This window comes from Anneissia japonica, unplaced genomic scaffold, assembly GCF_011630105.1.
Source record: "Anneissia japonica isolate Jap-2015-1 unplaced genomic scaffold, ASM1163010v1 scaffold3782_len1007564_cov172, whole genome shotgun sequence".
NCBI lineage: Eukaryota > Metazoa > Echinodermata > Crinoidea > Comatulida > Comatulidae > Anneissia > Anneissia japonica.
Window position 1 is genome coordinate 560923 of NW_022716546.1, and position 18565 is coordinate 579487.

General features: G+C 33.0%; 1 protein-coding gene across 5 annotated transcripts in view; it reads right to left on the bottom strand.

The window, feature by feature from the left end:
- Nucleotides 1-18565, bottom strand: part of LOC117109763 (myosin-I heavy chain-like) — an 85154-nt gene that overhangs the window by 22602 nt on the left and 43987 nt on the right. For 3 of the 5 annotated variants that reach the window (XM_033252174.1, XM_033252176.1, XM_033252177.1), the window contains exons 3-7: nucleotides 11545-11789; nucleotides 10988-11157; nucleotides 9297-9393; nucleotides 7165-7242; nucleotides 4496-4655 (exon numbers count right to left, since the gene is read on the bottom strand). In XM_033252174.1, coding sequence (XP_033108065.1) covers nucleotides 4496-4655; nucleotides 7165-7242; nucleotides 9297-9393; nucleotides 10988-11157; nucleotides 11545-11789 — 750 coding nt within the window. Of the gene's footprint in view, nucleotides 1-4495; nucleotides 4656-7164; nucleotides 7243-9296; nucleotides 9394-10987; nucleotides 11158-11544; nucleotides 11790-16071; nucleotides 16447-17620; nucleotides 17666-18565 lie in introns of those variants that run through there. The other 2 variants (XM_033252178.1, XM_033252179.1) reach the window with 2 other exon arrangements.

The window sequence follows — 18565 nt, forward strand, 5'->3', positions numbered from 1 at the left end:
AGATGTTTATAAGAGACAGATATATATGTATATATAAATAGAAATTCCAGTGAGAGAGCGTATCAACAGGTGCAAGCACCTCTAACACGACACGCTCTCCAAATGCACAAAACCCAACGGCAAATACATAAAAATATAATTCGAAAAGAAAAAAGAAATTAATTACACAGTTCAACATACGCTCTCGAGTAAAAGTACGCTCTCGAGTAAAAGTTATAGATATTTGAGCAGTACTGTATTTTACACTTCAAAAAAGTACCATAACTTTAAGTCTACCCCACCCCATGCCCTATAAACTATATTCATCCCTCCCATGTACTTTTCCACTTCCCAGCCATCAGTAAATTCTTGGAATGTATACTTTCTGGCATTTACAAGTAAAAACTAACCAAAATTCATAATCTGAATATTCATCCCTAAACGTCTATATTTATCTCAAGTTTGTTAGGATTTCCCACAAAAGTGATGACTTTCACTATTGGTTCCTCTGAGTGAGCATGTGGATTTTGCCCTGTTCATGTTTTTTTATGTTTGTTCTTTTTTTTAAATTTATTATTCCTGGAATAAATAAATGAAAATGAAATGAACTGAAAGAGAAATAATATTACAGATGAGGATATAAACTATTCATTGTTTTCCTTGAAAGATGTTCATTGCACTATTCTATTTAATGAATATAAATATGTTTGTTTTTCTGAGTGAGACAATTACCGGTAGTCGTCTTGTGATTCCAATGAAATGTATTTCAAGGAAAAGGGACTTTATTTATTGACCACCTATGAGCCTTACTTCTCAGTAATATAAACAGGGATTTTCAGAATTCATTGCCAAATTTCAATATTTAACCATTGTTCTCTCAATATTAACCGACAAATCATCATCTTAGTACGCAATTAGTCCCTCTACAACATGTAATGGTAGTTGTTTTTGGTTTGTCGTAATCTGTATTTGGAATAAACGCCTCCGTCGAATATATTCCCCCTGGACTGACTATAAACAAAAATAATGGAAGCAACATCATTCTCAACAGTGGAGTTGAATAGCTTGGTGGTTAAGATGCTTGCCTTCCAATCCCAGGGTCCTGGGTTCAATTCCTGCCAGTTGCAGGATTTTTTCTCACGACATAAACAACTCCACTCCCTAAATCTCATATTGAGATTTAGTTTGTGTAATGTAATCGTGTGTGTATGTTTGTTTTGTGTAAGGGATTGTCACCTACAAGTAGGACAGTGATATATATTCGCTATTGGCAATCCTTGGCACATGTGTTGTGTGCCTAAAGAAAGAATAATAATAATAATAATAATAACACATTGGAATGAAAAAGTCTTCATCAAGCAAGAACACATTTTGACGGTAAATATGTGTTGTAGCTTCACATTTATAGTAAAACTGAGGGGTGCTAATTTGAATATATATGTATCCATTTTACACCCTCGAATAAACACCCCTCAGAAACTCTTTTCAACAATAAAAGCACTGGGGTGTTTATTCGAATAAATATGATATTTAATCATTATTCTCTTCACTAAAAGTAAATAAATCAAAACTGTAACATTTTATGACCTTGTTAACTAAAGAAACTCAAACTATTCACCACCTTGAACAATTACAGTACTTCCTTTACAACATGTGCCGGTAGTCATTTCTAGTTTGTATATATTTCAATGGATTGAAGACTGACATACATCCTCAGCATTGAAGAATGATTTATCTGTCTACATGAAAGGCAGTAGTTCCTTATATAAACAGAGATTTTCTAATAATATATCATTATTCCTCCTTACACATGAGTATACTAAGGGCCCATTCGAGCGAAAAAATATCCGTGCGATTTTCCAGTTAATTCACCAGTACACACTTTCTAAAACCGCTCGGACACGCGCCTAATTACCTTACCATCTGGATTATCCGCGACAATTTTGACCACCAAATTGCTGGGTAGAATTCTGTGTATGAGATGGCATTGGAGCCGGAGACGATGATAAATCAACCTTAATTGCTTTGCCAAATGGTTCGTCCACAGCAAGTACCCGCTGTCGTCGCGCTCTTCTTCGCCTCCTCATGTTCACGGCGAAATCAAAGTTGGATTGGACAGTAAATCCATCCACATAACATCGCATCATTGTAGCCATAATGGTGGCTAGTAGCATAGCTACACGTTCAATTTGTAAAATTACCATTACAGTACAGTATTCAGAGGATTAAACTTCAATACAAATCGTTCCCGTGTATCAAATCGTTCCTTTTGATTTGTCATGTTTTGATTTTGTTTGTTTTCTTATATTTTTCTTGGACGCACCATTTTCTACGTGTGCCACTGTTGTAAAAGTGTAGCTTCCAAATAAAGAATATATCGTTTAAACAAGCAGAAGTAAACAAAGAATGGGTTGATGGGATTGGTGTTTCTGAATGACCTTACAAAATTACTTCCGGAATAGTTTCGTTACACGGTATTCGACATGAGCTAAAATTTGCTCGGACAGTGGACCACCCGCTGTGTGCTTGGCGCGATTAACCGGTGAATTTACCGGTATACGGTTTGCGTTTTTCGCTCGAACGGGCCCTGTCTCCAAAAGTTAAAAAAATGCCATAAGTGCTGTCACCAGTATCAAATTTTCTTTTACAAAAAACTATAGTATGCCCCTAATGTGCTATTGAATCTGAATCCGACATTGTATATAACATTGTTTTTTTAATCTATTGCTTCAAAAAAACATTGTATCATTAAAACATTATCTATTATCATTAGTGGTAGGGTATAAATGGGTGATATTTCAAATACCAAATTTAAAGGTCTTACGCCCCATCCAGAATATTACATGTGACATGGCTAAATATGGTCATGATGACATCACATCATGACCATATATAGCCACATCATGACTATATATGGTCATGATGACATCACATCATGACCATATATAGGCACATCCTGACTATATATGGCCATACAATTTTTTTTTTGGCCCATTAAAAAATTTGATTGTCTGGACAAAGCCTAAATGAAATGGTTTATTGTCCAAAACATAAGTGGCAAAGACAAGCCAAACCAGTCACTTGTCGCAAATCTTGTTTCAGAGATAATGGCCAAAACATGCTGGAATGTCAAAAATTTGGAAACCTATTCTACTGCACTGAAACTAACCTTTATATATATATATACATCATGCTATCCTGTTATTTTCCCCCATTTTCAATGTTAAAAAATTAATTTTTAATGATTTGGTGATGGTTTCTGCCTGAGAAATGCCCAAAATCAAAACTTCAAAGGCTGATTTCACAAATATTGTTCTTCAAACAGCTGTATATTTAAACTCCTGTAACTTCATAACGAAATGTCGTATTTAAATTATTCTTTTACCATAGCTCTCATTTTACTGTTTAACTCTGTATTATTAACTAAAAATTGATTTTTGCGATGAGTGACGGGTTTTGCTTGTCTTTGCCACATTTGTTTTGTACTTGTTTTATAAAGAGAGATATCACCATTTCTTCTTATAAATCATCATTTACGTTTACAGGGTTACATCTTGCTAAATGCTAATAATGCTAAGGAAGACATTATCATTATTTCTCCTTACAAACCATCTTTTATGCTTACATGGTTACATCTTGCAAAAGACTAACAAGTCCGTCACTGCAAGGTTTTTATCTTTTAGTTTTGAAATTAATTTCTTAGATTTTAATTTTGTTTGTCAATTCTTAATATATATAACTATTCCATGTGAATTTCATTATACTAATTTTCCATGCATTTGACCTATAACTGGGCAAAATCTCTTGCCTACCAAGGGAGTGCGCTGCTGGGGTTTATCGCATTTTCCAAAATCACCTGATGATGAGGTAGGAAGATTTATTTCCAGCGAGAGTCCTTGACAAGAGGGGTGTCTAAAAATATATCTTGGTTAATTACTTAAACATGAAGGTTTAAAGCCGGGCCTTTCAATGAAAGAATCCAACTCCATTCCCACTGAGTGCTAGAGGATGTGAATCCGTCTGCTGGTTGTCGGAGGTAGTCTGAACGGATCCTCATTAAAAACAATCCGTTGCGCGCACGTCGGGCGATTGTGTTCTTCGTGGAATCGTGTCGGCTGATGTCCGTCAGGCACAGTGTGCCCAGCTTAAGGGGAACAGTATACTATGTCTGTGAAATGTCCACACAGGCTTCGTTGTCATTACACGATAACGAAATACAGTTTTTCTATGAACTGTACATATCAGGCAGTACAGCTGGATGGAATGAACAAAAAATATGGTTGGGGGGGGGGTTTCCAAGGTAAAAAAAACACTTATGGGGATCAGGGGGAGAAGCTCTCTGAAGCTGAAGAATATAGCAGGTACATGGTGGATTTAATTATCATTTTTATGGTTTTCAATGCAAGTAGAGAATACTTGGATTTATCGGACTGTTAGCTCAAAAAAGGGGCTTGGTGAACCATAGGATGACCTTGGTTACAGGCTTGACACCACAAATACAGATAATCATACGCACCTTTTTCTTCATTTGTTAATCCTGCTAAGAGTTGATAAAAGATGTGATAATTGTCCCCGGTTGCTGGCGGTTCAACAATACGACACTGATCCGTCCAATAGCAGTGGATCTTTGTGCGGTAGATAGCGCAGTCGGACAACAGTACCTCAATGTATTGACCCTATAATAATAAAATATTAAAACAAGGTTGAGAGAAATTTAACATCAATGTGTCGAACAAGTTCAAACCCAGCAAACACAAAACATTCTTATAATGTTCACAACCGTTGTGGATAGGTACGTCTCGAATAATGTTCACACGGTATGTCCCAAAATAACATTTAAGCAAGTGTGAATGCTATTTCAGGACATACACGTTGCAGGAACATTAAAACGCTATGACGTTGTGAAATTAGGTTATCAGTACTAAATTAGGTTACAAGTACTAAATAACATACAAAATAGCATTTTTAATACCCAACTGTAACCTTATTATAACGTTCTTATAATGTAATATTGTTAGCTGGGAAGTTATTGTTTCATTGTATATATATTATTTAGGTTCGCACAGATGATGAGAATTGCATTCTTGAAACATGTATAGTATCCTTCACAATCGGGCTTCACGATGGAGCTCGCTATCAAGTTCACAAACAAAGTCAGTTTGTTGCATAAGTAAATGCCTTGCGGTGTTTTATAGATATTATCTATGATATATAATACATTGTTTTTAATTTACATTTAAATTGGGTAAGCATTCAGTAATATTAAAACTTTCGATTCACATAAAAAAAAAATTGGTAAAGATTTAGTAAAATTCATCTAAAATTTAATTTCAATGCAAATGTACTCATTTGTAAAGTAGTTGAAAAAATTCAATAAAATATGGAAATTGAAAAAGAAAATTAATATCGCCAAATTTCAATACAGCTGCTAGTCAATTTCAGCTGGCCACTTTGTTTTATATACATAATAAATAGGTAGAGAATTTCATGAATTGGTTGGTCTGCAAAACACTAATACTGTAAGTCTGTCACTGCAAGGTTTTTATCATTTAGTTTTGGAATTATTATTATATATCTTACAAAATAAACAAGTAACTTGAACTACCTACTGTATACTCTAACCATATCCAGAGGCAAATGTATTATTGTCCTGAGCCTTTGCACTTGTTTTTATTTAAGGAAGACATTATCATTATTTCTCCTTACAAATCATCTTTTATGTTTACATCTTGCAAAACACTAACAAGTCCATCACTTCAAGGTTTTTATCTTTTAGTTTTGGAATTAATTTCTTAGATTTTAATTTTGTGTGTCGATTCTTAATATATTTAACTATTCCATGTGAATTTCATTATACTGATTTTCCATGCATTTCAATGCAAATGCACTCATTTCTAAAGCAGTTGAGAAAATTCAATAAAACATGGAAATTGAAAAAGAAAATTAATATCACTAAATTTCAAAAATGAAATTGCACTACAAAAGATAGAGAGTAAAAAATACAATTCACCCACTCAGACGAGTGTCTGGTGGTGCTGGAAATGGCACAGCTGCTAGTCAATTCCAGCTCGCCACATTGTTTTTATACGTAATAAATAGGTAGAGAATTTCATGAATTGGTTGGTCTGTTGCAATTTCTTCCTACATTGAGAAATGAGAAGGCTGACTATGCAATGTAAAAAAAAAAAAAAAAACAGTAGAAAAAAAAATATATTCATTGATTTGATTTTCTTTGATGCAAAATTTATATATAACAATTGTTGACTGAATTCATACTACATTTTTATTATTTGTTGATTCAATTTTTCAATTTATTTTATTATTTGATAGGTAGCATATAGCTGAATTGCATCAAATTTACCTTTAAAAATTCAATAAACTAAAAAAACCAAACAATAGGTTCTTTGAAACAAGGTTAAAAAAAAAACTCTTTTAAAAAAATGTATTGATAATAGACATGGTGTCTGGGATTATTCCAATTGTCATGCATACCAGTGCATCAGGAGACATTAAAACTAGGTCAGACAACACATTATCTCGTTGAGAAAGTCTAAAACTCTCATCGACAGAGTGGGGTCATGCATGGGTAAAAGCTTATTATTAGACGTTGGTCAGATCAGTAACGGTAATGTCCTGTTTGAGTTTGTTTTGTTCTCAGAATGTTTATTTTCCATCACATTTTTACGGTGGCTCAGTATCATTCAATTACAGGTCTCCCTCCAATGAAAGACCCCTCCAATTAAGGACCACCTCAAATTAAAGACCACTATTCTGTGGTGCCAAATTAACAAATTTATTTTATCTTTACTATTCTAATGAGAGACCAAAGCTGCTAGACCACTGAGGGTGGTCTTTAGTTTAGTTTTTTTAATGTATTTCTATATATCAGGTTAAATATGTATTCATTGTTTTCAGCTATTGTGATGACCGTTCTGTGTGTGTGTGTGTGTACAATAATGTTCACATCTTGTAAACAAATAAGTTTGAAGACAGTGCTCGTCGTTGGGTCTCTTAATTTTTCGTCATGTAGGGTTTTCAAATTCACCACCGACTCCCAGCACAGATTCTCTATTTTCCCCCTGTGTGTTGCAACATTGACATGAAGGAAAACTAGACCTTCTTGGTTAGATGAAGCCATGTATATACATGGTTTTTTCTAATTCTGTTTGAAGAAAAAAATCTTACCATTCGACTTGAGTTGGCATTGAATTCTGTTCTAGCGCTGCTCAGAGATTGGAGGACAGTAAACCCTGCTGTTAAATGCTGTAGTAAAATGAAAAGAATCACAGTTGATCATCAAGTTTAAAGGAACAGTGTGAGATTTTTTTTTTTTTTGACACATAACACCAAATACAAAATGCTTGCCACTCCAAAAGAGCATACTGTCACTAATTGTTAAATCAAACACTTAGCATAAGAATGTGGCAGTGTATACTTTAGTACACAGAAACTGAAATACTTTTAATTTTGTTGCTAAGTAAATGCAGCCCTCTTTTCTTTCTGCTAATGATGGAAATTGTATCACTAATCAGAGTCCAGTCATACAATATTCAAGATTCAAAATAATTTTATTGTCTGAAAAAGTCAGAAATTACATTCCACTGGCAGTGTTACAAGTACACGTGTCTGTCATTTTTATGCATTTGGTTTATTTATGCCTACTTGTTTATATCTTATTCTTATGTACAATGGCAACAATTTTCTACCTCTGCAAAAGGAGGTTATGTATTCACTGTTACGGTTTATGTAAGTTTGGCAGAAGTTTTTTAGGTCCAGTCATATGCAGAGCACCAATTGTTTGTATTCCCACCACGCATTTTGGTGGAACAGTATTTTTCTGTGGAGAACTCTATCTTGTGTTTCTAGTATCTTTGGTCCCTGATGACCTATCTGTCAGAAAAAAAAACGATGAACCACCAGCCACTGCTGTTTTTATATATCTTGTTATTGAGCCTATTAAGCAATCTTAGGATCATACAAGATACAAAATACAAGATTCTTTTATTGTCACTAGTACACAAAATACAAGTAAAATTTGTCTTGTTTTTGTCTTAATTATCAAGATCGTAGACTATGTTTTCAGTTTTTCAGCCATTCATTCTTATTGGGTATGGTATTAAGTACTGCATTTCAGTTATGCCTAAGGGGGCCAACAAAGAGACGTTGGTGTCGCGGCTCTGTTCCTACCAATCCTTTCACCACTATAAACAAGAATCGTATTATCAAGTTTTTAGAACTAATCAACATGGCTCTAAAGAGTACATACACTCATTAAGAGACCCGATAAGAAGAAGAATTTAACCAACAAGATTTATTTTAAAAAATGAAGAGGATAATTAATTGTTACTGACAATTTGAAGACATTAATATTTATTACAGCAAAATATTGAAAGACAGTGAATGACATGAATTATGTATTGTTCCTGTAATACCATGAACACTGTTTGCAATAAAAACTCTAGTTACCAAGAAATCTAAGACGTTAGTAATTAAACTCATCTAGATGCAAATATATAGTGCTCATCAATTTTCTAATTTCAGTAGATGAACACAATGCTTACCATATAAACTCGTTCATTCGTTCATTCCTAGTTTAATTAAATTTACAGAATGACAGGAATTGTAATATTCTACTCAACTAATAACGAAATAAATACTGCAATGCTTTAAAAATAGATGTCCTAAACAGAGAGACTATTTGAGCGGTGCTTCATTGAAAGCGTTGCTTTATTCGAAATAGAATTTGATCTTAAGTAACACTGTGGAACATATCAGTGAGCAGCGCCTAACGAAATATCTACAACCAGCAAAACATTTATTTAAAATACAATATAATGATCCCAAATAAGCACTGTGTCATGTATCTATGAGCAGTGCTAAAAAAAATACCGTAAGCAGCAAAAAATTTATTTGGAATAGAATATGATAACTGTGGCACGTATCTGTAAAAAGCGCCTAACTATATATCAAAAAGCGGCAATACATTTATTTGAAATAGAATATGATCTCAAAATCAAGTTAGGTGTTATGCTTATTCGATAGCAGCACTCATTAGGAAAGACTTACTTTAAACCTTGTTTCGCAAACTTATTTTTTTAAAGATCGCTAGAGGAGGGTGGAAAAAAAATTTTAAATAAAATTTTGTTTTCTTATGTAGCAAATAGTTTTGCCAGAAACAACCAGACAGAGGAGAAAAAAAAAATTTGAAATAATTATTATTGGCAGGCAGTGGGTTTGCCAAACAAGGTTAAAAAGTCTGGCCTTAGTGAGAGTTAGCATCATTCTGATTATTAACGGTGCCTTTCAATAACTGTTACCTTGAACGAATCAGTTTCGTTGCCTCCTCCGGCCAAATGGAAAAGCTGTCTTAACGTTGCAAGAGCTGTGTGAGTTTTTCCACTTCCACCGGTGCCACTGAGAAAAAAACAAAGTTTGTAAAAAACAGGAAAGAAGAAATTAGGTAGCGAGAAAAGAACTCAATAACGGTGATAAGCCTGGTTCATGTTGAAATTTTATCTAGATATAGATCTACTTAACTAGTTAAAAGTTCGACGTAAACCTCTTGTTGGCAACAACGTATTTCAGCAATGCTAACAACAGCAGCAAAGTAGTCTCATTAGTCTGGTTTTCATAAAGTATTTGTATTATTATGGGTAAAAACCCAGCAAACATCCGTTTTACGAATAGTCGATAATACCAACGACCTTTGCCCTTGGCATCATCGACCAAGTAATAACGTTAAAAAGTCCAATTGCATACGTTTTTCAAAGTGATAATGTATATTTTTCTTAATAAAATCAGATTTGTTATTTATTGACAATTCAATCTTTTCTATTTCTGCTATAATAGTCGCTATTAATTCAGTTTCAACGAACTACCACCAGGGAAAATCGCATCATATTTCAAGATTTAGAAAAAGTGGCTTAACTTCAAAGTGAACCTGGCTATAAAGTTCAATACACTGAATATTTTCAATAGTGGATTATCTTGTCATCATTTAATCAATTCGTGTTTTAAGCTAACTTGATCTAGTTTAAGGCGAACATTCAGTACTGCTTTCCAATAAGCAAATCAAATAATTAGGAAGAAATATACATACTGTATGTTATTTTTTGGAGATTTCAAGGCTGCGGCAGGCCTAATAAATATTTTTAAAAAAAAAAAATTCCATTTTTTCGTGGTGGCGGGTGTGCTAACTGGCAAAAATTAAAAACTGGACAAAATCAAAAACAAGAAGTTGTGATAATATTCTAAAAAGCCATAAAGTTTATACACGAAGAGGGGGAGTAGGTAGCGAGAAAAGAACTCAATAATGTTGATAAAGTTCAATATACTGAAAATTTTAGTGGATTATCATTTAATCACTTCGTGTTTAAGCTAACTTGATCTAGTGTAATGCGAACCTTCAGTACTACTTTCAAACAAGCGAGTCAAATAATCAACGTAGAGACAAAAATAAAACAAGAAGTTGCAACAATATTTTAAAAAAAGCCTTTATCATGAAGATTGCATAAAAGGCGGGAAAAGAGGGAAGCAGGTATTGAGATAATTAAACATCATCTATATTCAAAGTATCTAAACCAAAGCACACTTCGCTATCAATTAATAACTTTGTACGTGACCATGACCAACGTACGCAATAACTAGTATATAAACAACGAATAAATCATTAAAAGACTAACATACAATATAATAATGGTTAATAAATCCTATTAAATCAGGAGTTTTAAATTTAGAGTAATAAATACTTCTGTGACTTAATCTGTCATCTGTTAAATCCATCTTTTTCTGCAGACACAATCATGAATATATTCAATTTCATTTCATAATAAGCTTTTCTTAATAAATCCTTTTAAATAAGGAGTTTTAAATTTAGCTAGTAGATATTTATGTGACTTGATCTGTCCAAATCTGTTAAATCCATCTTTTTCAAAATCACTTTACTGCGCATGCAGACACAATCATGAATATATCCAATTTCATTTCATAATAAGCTAAATTTTCTTACCAGAAAACTACACTTTGTGATGTGTTGGTGTCAATAAATTTATCTAACACCTTCACTGCGATACAACCGATCACTGAACTTGTGTTAGATGTATACTTCTGTTGGAGAACTTGGTTCAGTTGGGGGCCAGTGAAAGAGTTCACGACGAGAGTGATGGATCCTATTTTAGTCTGCATTAATGATAAAATCAGTCACATTTTATTAATCACCCCTTTCATATAGTGTACTCATCAAAAGCCATTTAGTTTAACAAGGATTGTGGTGAAAAGCTTCCAAGAGTAAAGTCCTGTGCAATTGCAGAGACACTGATGTCTTTTTAAAATTTACAAATTCTTCAGTGAGTTAAAAAGTCCATTTAATGACATTTTTACTTGTTATTATTAAATTTCTCAAAAAAATAACCCCCGAATAAAAGAAATCACACAAAAAAGTCAAACAAGACTTGGAAACAGGTAATAATATTAACTGATATTAGATTTGGTATATGAAGAAAAAAATCCACCATTGATAAAATACATTTTTCTATTATGTTCTCCTAAATTTCATAACTTTCATACCATATTTAGGCCATTTCTCCATCTATGATGTAAAATTTTCATTATGGCATCTTCCGTCAGCGGTACGGTCATGTGACACAGGTCATCCACTTGAGAGAGTTGTTGCTGTGACCCATACTTTCCTCTTCTTTGTCTTTCCCTCTCCCCTTCGTTCTTTTGCATCCTACTTAATTGGCAACTCGGACATGAACTGGACGATTCACTAAATTCGGACACTGTATCTGTACCTGATTCATATTCCACCTCTAAGAAAATAAAGAAATTTAAAATTGAAAGCAAATAATAACAATAATAATAATAATAATAATAATAATAATAATAATAATAACAACAAGATAACAAATATAAAATACATAAATGTACATCAATCGGTGTTTTTCACAAGGCCATTTTGGCTTATCAAATTGTAAACAAAATATATATTTAAAGAACAATATTTCTAAACTATTTAAATAGTTTCATCTGGTTATCTTATAATGATTGTACAACTGTTTAATCGATAATAAACCAAGCATAATTTGATGTGCCTTAATGCGAGCATGTAACAGAACATGAGTATGAGACAGTAAAAGGTAAGTTTCTGAAAAACAGTGTGTTACAGAATAACAGAAGATGATTAGCAAAGGCCATGATCAGAATTTTGTTACCTTCATAGGCATATTATGATTGAAAGTAAACCTAATGAAAGTATGTCGTCCATACCTAAGAATAGACAAAACAGATGGTAATGTAATCCTAGCAAAGTATTTGCAGATGATGTCAATGATAATGTTATTTAAAGAATGCAATGTTATAAATTTCATGTTAAACATGCAATGTGATGCTTACCATAGTTATGTACTAGAATATAAACCCAACTACTTTACACCCAACTATATATAAAAGGGTTACCTGGGAAAAAGCTACAGTAGAATTTGAATGAGTATGTACAGTATATTACAGGCCCCACCTCTTCCCCAGCCCAAAAAAATTGCCCCAATTTGAGTGTAAGGGAAGTACTTTCACCAAGAGAACTACATAAACAACTAACTGGAAAGATAGCAAGCATATAATGAACGTAGTAATGATTGCAGACCGAAATGCTCTGGGTCAAAAAGGATTCCTTGCTGACGCAATTCTATGGTGAACGGAATGTCACACCGTGCGCACAATAGATCGTTTTTAATGACAATCCGTTCAGATTGCCACTGACAATCTGCAGATAGTATTGTGTCATTTAGCGCTCGTACAGCCGCAAGTTATTATATTGGGTTTCTTGGAAGAGCTAATGAGATAGAAATTTTTAAATAATTAGTATATTTATTTGTACAAAAAAAATTATTATTTAGAATGTTCATTTGTACAAGATTACAATATCTCAAAATTGAAAAAATATAAAATTTCTTAAAATTGGAAGAAAAAAAATTGAATACTAAGACATGATTCCAATTCACAACCATAAGTTCTTTAGAAGACATCCTTAACGATGCTGGGTGCTTCTAAAGTTTTGGTAACAAAAACAAGAGCAGCAGTGAGTCTCTTGCGTCAGCGTCCTACTGAATCTTAAATAATTTTTTATCTAGTTTCTGTGATGTAAGAACATGAATAAAATTCTTGTAAGTACTACATTAAGTATACGTACTGTTTGTGACGTTTCGGTTTGTTATCAACGAAGATGATGACGATAAATGTGGTACAAAATTGGATGCCTAAGTTGTAACTCAGTCTACATCGGCGAAACATGGCAGACCATTCAAAACCAGGTTAACAGAACATACGAAAGACAACACTAAAGGAGTCATCGCCAGAGCTGCTCGGGCTTCCCTACTGTATCCACATAGATATACAACACAAATTAGCAGTCACAGATCATATGATCAAACTCAACCATATCCTCGACTGGCAAGGTGCAAAAGTCATCAGAACTGAATGCCACTAGCAAAAAAGACCAATATGACAAGCTACTTGTATAGAAAACATAACATGAACAGAGGAAGTAGGCGCATATAAATTATCTAATATTTACAAACCAGTCCATAAACTACTAGTAGAGTGTGGCCCACTACATCGGGAAACGCCAACAACTAGCTAACCAGTCATTGTCTGAATATTCTTTGATAACGGACCGAAACATCATAAACAGCACGTACACTTAATAGTTTACTTACAAGAGTTTTATTCATGTTCAAGTCCTATTCATTCTGATTTCTTAAAGTATTTTTTTCTGACTGATTTCAATTTCCTTAATCTGTTTTACAAACCCAATAGCACCCCACAAAATAGCAAAGCAATTTACGAAACACTGTACAAGTTAACGTGATCGTATATATTTACGATAACATCTTGCACAACATAAAAATAGAATTTAGATCTCAAATTGGATTGTTAAACATGAAATTCAATCTGTTTAGAATAATTATCTTCCTTCTTTACAGGCTGTTATGACATAGTGTCCGACTTGCTTTTCAGAAAGAGAGAATAAATATTTTGAGAGAGATTTATTTCCTATCATGCTTGAAATATTCCATTAACTGAAGTATTCAGTTCTAATATACAAATAGCCAAGTTAACAACATAGCAAATAAAAGCCTAAAGACTGCAATTTAGTACAGTATTCACTTGGGACAACTGATCCCAGTGCCTAGGGCAATCCAAAAAAAATTCCGAAAGGTGTCAAAATATTGCTATCACCTCTGTTGACTCATAAGCGATCTTGTTGTTTCAGCAAGTATTCATGATAACCGCAGAAAAAGTGGCAGATAATCAAGCAAGTCCATAGTGACTTTGCAATTGCGAGTTGTCGCAGTTTGAGATTGATGTCTGGTTCAAGCAAGACTGTCTTGCTATGATGTATTTGCCCATTAAAATTTCACTTCGGGACTTCCATGATATTTGAACCTTCAAATTAATTTAATTAAAAAAAAAACTGACTGACTCCTGTTAAAATATAGTTGAGAATTCCTGATCAATTGTCCTGATGGTTGCTTTAGTGGAGCCAGTGTGATATTCTATTAATGTGAACAGCTTCGCTGACTGTCAACCAGTTAACAAGGCTGCGTACACCCAAGTGAAATGTTTTTACTGGTAAATTTTTTTCATATATTGCCAGCTAAGCGCACCGCAACATGAGGTATTGCTACTAAGTGGAGTTCAATGGCTTCAAAAAACAATAATACATAATCATAGTCTATGCCTGGACTGGAATGATGTTTGTTATTAAAAGATGGTCAGCCTAGACTACCTATGCCTAATAAGTGCATTTTTTATTCTACCAACACACAATTTTTACTGGGTTGGTTAATTATCTTTAATGGTATGGTATAATTGACGGCCAAAACAACTTTGGGAGAACACCGAAGAGGCAATTGTACTGGTTTTACTTGGAAAATTTGGTTATGACTTACAGTACTGTTAAACCAATGAAATCTTACCAACCTGTCACACTTGCTTAAAATACTCTTGAAAAAGGAAAGCTTTCAGATTGCTCCTCAACACATTCACAGTTGGTGAGTTTCTTATTTCAAATTTGAGCTAATTAGCGATACCTTGCACATTAACTGACCATTTGTTTAGCATCTACTGAATTGGGTTTAATTGTCATTTTAAAGCTAATAAATGGCTCTATAACTTTATTAATAACTCCTCTCATCAACCATAAAAAAAGTTATTACAGATCATAAAGTTCAAAGTATAAAATTTTTCTTTTATTCCAAATTCAGAGATACATTATGATGTGAAGTTTAGTGATGACAGTTTCTGACTAGTGAGCAATTATATGATTGACTTGTTTGAGAAAACAGCTTAAGAGGGTCAAATTCAGCCTACTTAATGGGAAGCTTTGACTACGTCTGAATGCTAAGGAACAAGTATTCAAACACAGTACATTATACTTAAAAAATTGGACTTGTAATGTCCTGACCAGAATATAAAGATTGACCAAAAAAAGTTGTCAATAATATAATTTTATATGTTATGCTTTCTGAAAATGTGGAAAAACAAAAATGTTGGAAGATTTACTGTGGAAAAACATTATTTGTGGGCCAATTATTAATAATAATATGACAAATATGTAATGCAGGACTTTCGAAACCAAAGCTTTTAATTTCTGAATTGAAAATGTGGAGTTGAATAGCTTTAGTGGATCATTCCTGATGATGACATAATTAATGTCGAAATATTGAATCTCGACACAATAGCATGCTGCATCTGTTGCATCAAGAAACAAATAAAATAAAAAATAAGATTCTTGCGTTCTAATCACAGGGTCCTGGGTTCAATTCCAACTCAGCATTCACATGACTAACAACTACTCCACAATAACAGACATGGCTTATAAAACATCTTTTAATCCTGTAAGTTACAAGGGAACTTCTTTTTGTGTGAAGGAAATTTAAAAAATTAAAAAAAACACTACACTTTACCTTTTCCTTAGCAGAGGAAAAATGTTTTCTTTAGACTGAATATATTTCTTAATTTACTATTAATTTATTATCAGTCCTATTAATTTTGTAAATAATTAAAATCGAAGGGTTTAATATTCAAACTTACCAATTCATTTTTGAATAAATACAATATCCGGCAAACGTGTTTATAGTATATTTTCCTATCAAAGAAATTGTTTTCATTGGACTAGGCTTCCTTCTATACTGTACTACTTTAACAACAGGCTACTTGGTACAGTTTCGACTTGTGATACTGTTGGGTTGCGTCTATGTCAGTCACAGAAATTGCCTTGGCGCATATTGTCATTTCAAAAAAGTAATTCCTACCATGCCAGTCACATCTGTAGCTCCAGGCTCTGATTGTCGTTGGATCAATGGATACGTCGAACAGGCCTATTTGCTAAGCTGCCCTGTTTAATTTCTCCCCATGGCATTTCTAATTATGCACCTAAAAAACGTTGATCTCACTGAAATACTGATTCCAAATTGATCACAATGGTATGCAAACACGATAAAGTCAACACCTAAGCAGCCGTGCTATAGTTATTATTTGTCCTTCAAATTCACACAAGTGGAGGCCTATTTAAAAGCACAGTGTGAGTTCAATTATCTGACCAACAATATTGTTAAAGAATTCAATAGATCTTGGCTAATTTAGGTATACAGTAAAAGCTTTTATTATGGATCAGCTGCTTTTAAGAAACACACTCAACGATTTGGAATGATGTTTCATCCCCTGTATAAATTTAATAATAAACTAATTTAAAGCAAAATTTCAATTAAAACTGTTAAAGGTTCTTTGAATTAACATTAAGAATAAAATTCAACTACTAAACTCAAGTATTTTTTTCAAGTACCTTAGGACTATTAAAACAATATAATAATTATTATTATTATCATGATTGTTATTATTATTATAACAATAATGGTCAACAAACTGCCTTCGCTTTCAGTCTTTTTCAAAACCATTTATAATAAAAGATTTGCTCAGTGCAAAGACAAAATGTGTATTGTTGGCCAGATTAAATCACAATAAAATACATGTACAGTAAGTAAATATAAAGTACAAACTAAAATAATAATTTGGATGTTTAATATAATAATGGCAATTAGCAATTAAAATAACAATAATAGATTGGTGGATGCAATTTTTGGTTCGGAAAAAGGTGTGACAAAAATCATAATTTAGTAAATAAGAACAAAGTTTGATTATTCTAAAAGTACATTGGTTAGAATTTTGGAATAGATTCCATCTCACATGGCATACAGAAAAGTGCTTCATAATGAAGGGTTCTTATTATTTGACATATGTTCCATTGTATTTGTATTGCCACAATGTAATTAATTGAACCAGTTCATTAGGAACAAGCAAGACCTTGAAGGCATTAGAAGAAGTCTACAGTAATAATTGTTATCATTAAGCTTAGAATAGTTTACATCAAGCTTCACAATGTCTAGCGCGATGTACAACATTGTAATCTTGGGCATACTTTGATTGGTTGAATTTGAGAATGAATAAAATAAAAAATAAAAATAATATAATAATAATAACAATAATAATAAATAATAATAATAATAATAATAATAAAAATAATAATAATAACAATAATAATAATAATAATAATAATAATAATAATAATAATAACTAGACTTACTATGTCTGTTTGAACAATGGGACATAAGGCTTTTCCCCATTGCTTTAATGAGAAATGAAGCTGAAATTGCAACAAAAAGAGGTATAAAGTTAAAAAAAAACATGGAAAACCAATATCAAATATAATTTTAATGAAGTGAAAAAAATAAAGTGGGAGGAAAAAACCAAAGAAAACCAAGTTCACTTCGACGTTATTAGTGAGACTTGAACTATGGCTGCCATGGTAACAGCCAGGTACATCGTGACCCATAACCATTGCGCGCTATATGGGCCGAACTTGAAAAGGAAAGTGCATTTTCAGTTCATAGCGATTTAATGACTTAAAGCAAAAATTGTTCATGCATATCATGGTAGTTTTGAGTTTAACCTAGTTGTAACTGGTTTAAGCGCTTTAAAAAAAGCAAATTGCGTTTAAATAATTTAATCAACTGTCAACAAAAAATCTTTAAATGGTCCTCATATCAACACCCTACTGCGGATCATCACCAAAATTGGATCATTTCTTCATTTCACTTTTATCTATCTATAACTGGGACGTAAGAAATTTAAATGACCCTCAAATTTACACCCTAACCTGGGTCATCCCCTACACATAATATCTTCCTTGTAACTTGGGTTAAATTTCCCGAAAGTTTTATTCGGATCAGTTGACCCATTTTTGAAATATCTGGTGTGGGACATTTTCCTTTAAATGGTCCTCATATTCATCACAAAAATTCAGTCATTTCTTTGCTGAACCTTTACAAACTATTACAGATCGTTACATTTACACCCATTGAAAATATATTTACGTCTGGGATCTCAAAAGTTTAAATAACCCTCAAATGTACACCCTTGACTGATGCATTGCCAGCACATAATAATTTCTTCCTTGTAACTTGGTTAAACTTTTTCCGAATGTTTCATTCAGATCAGTTGATCCGCTTTCGAAATAAGTGGTCGGGAC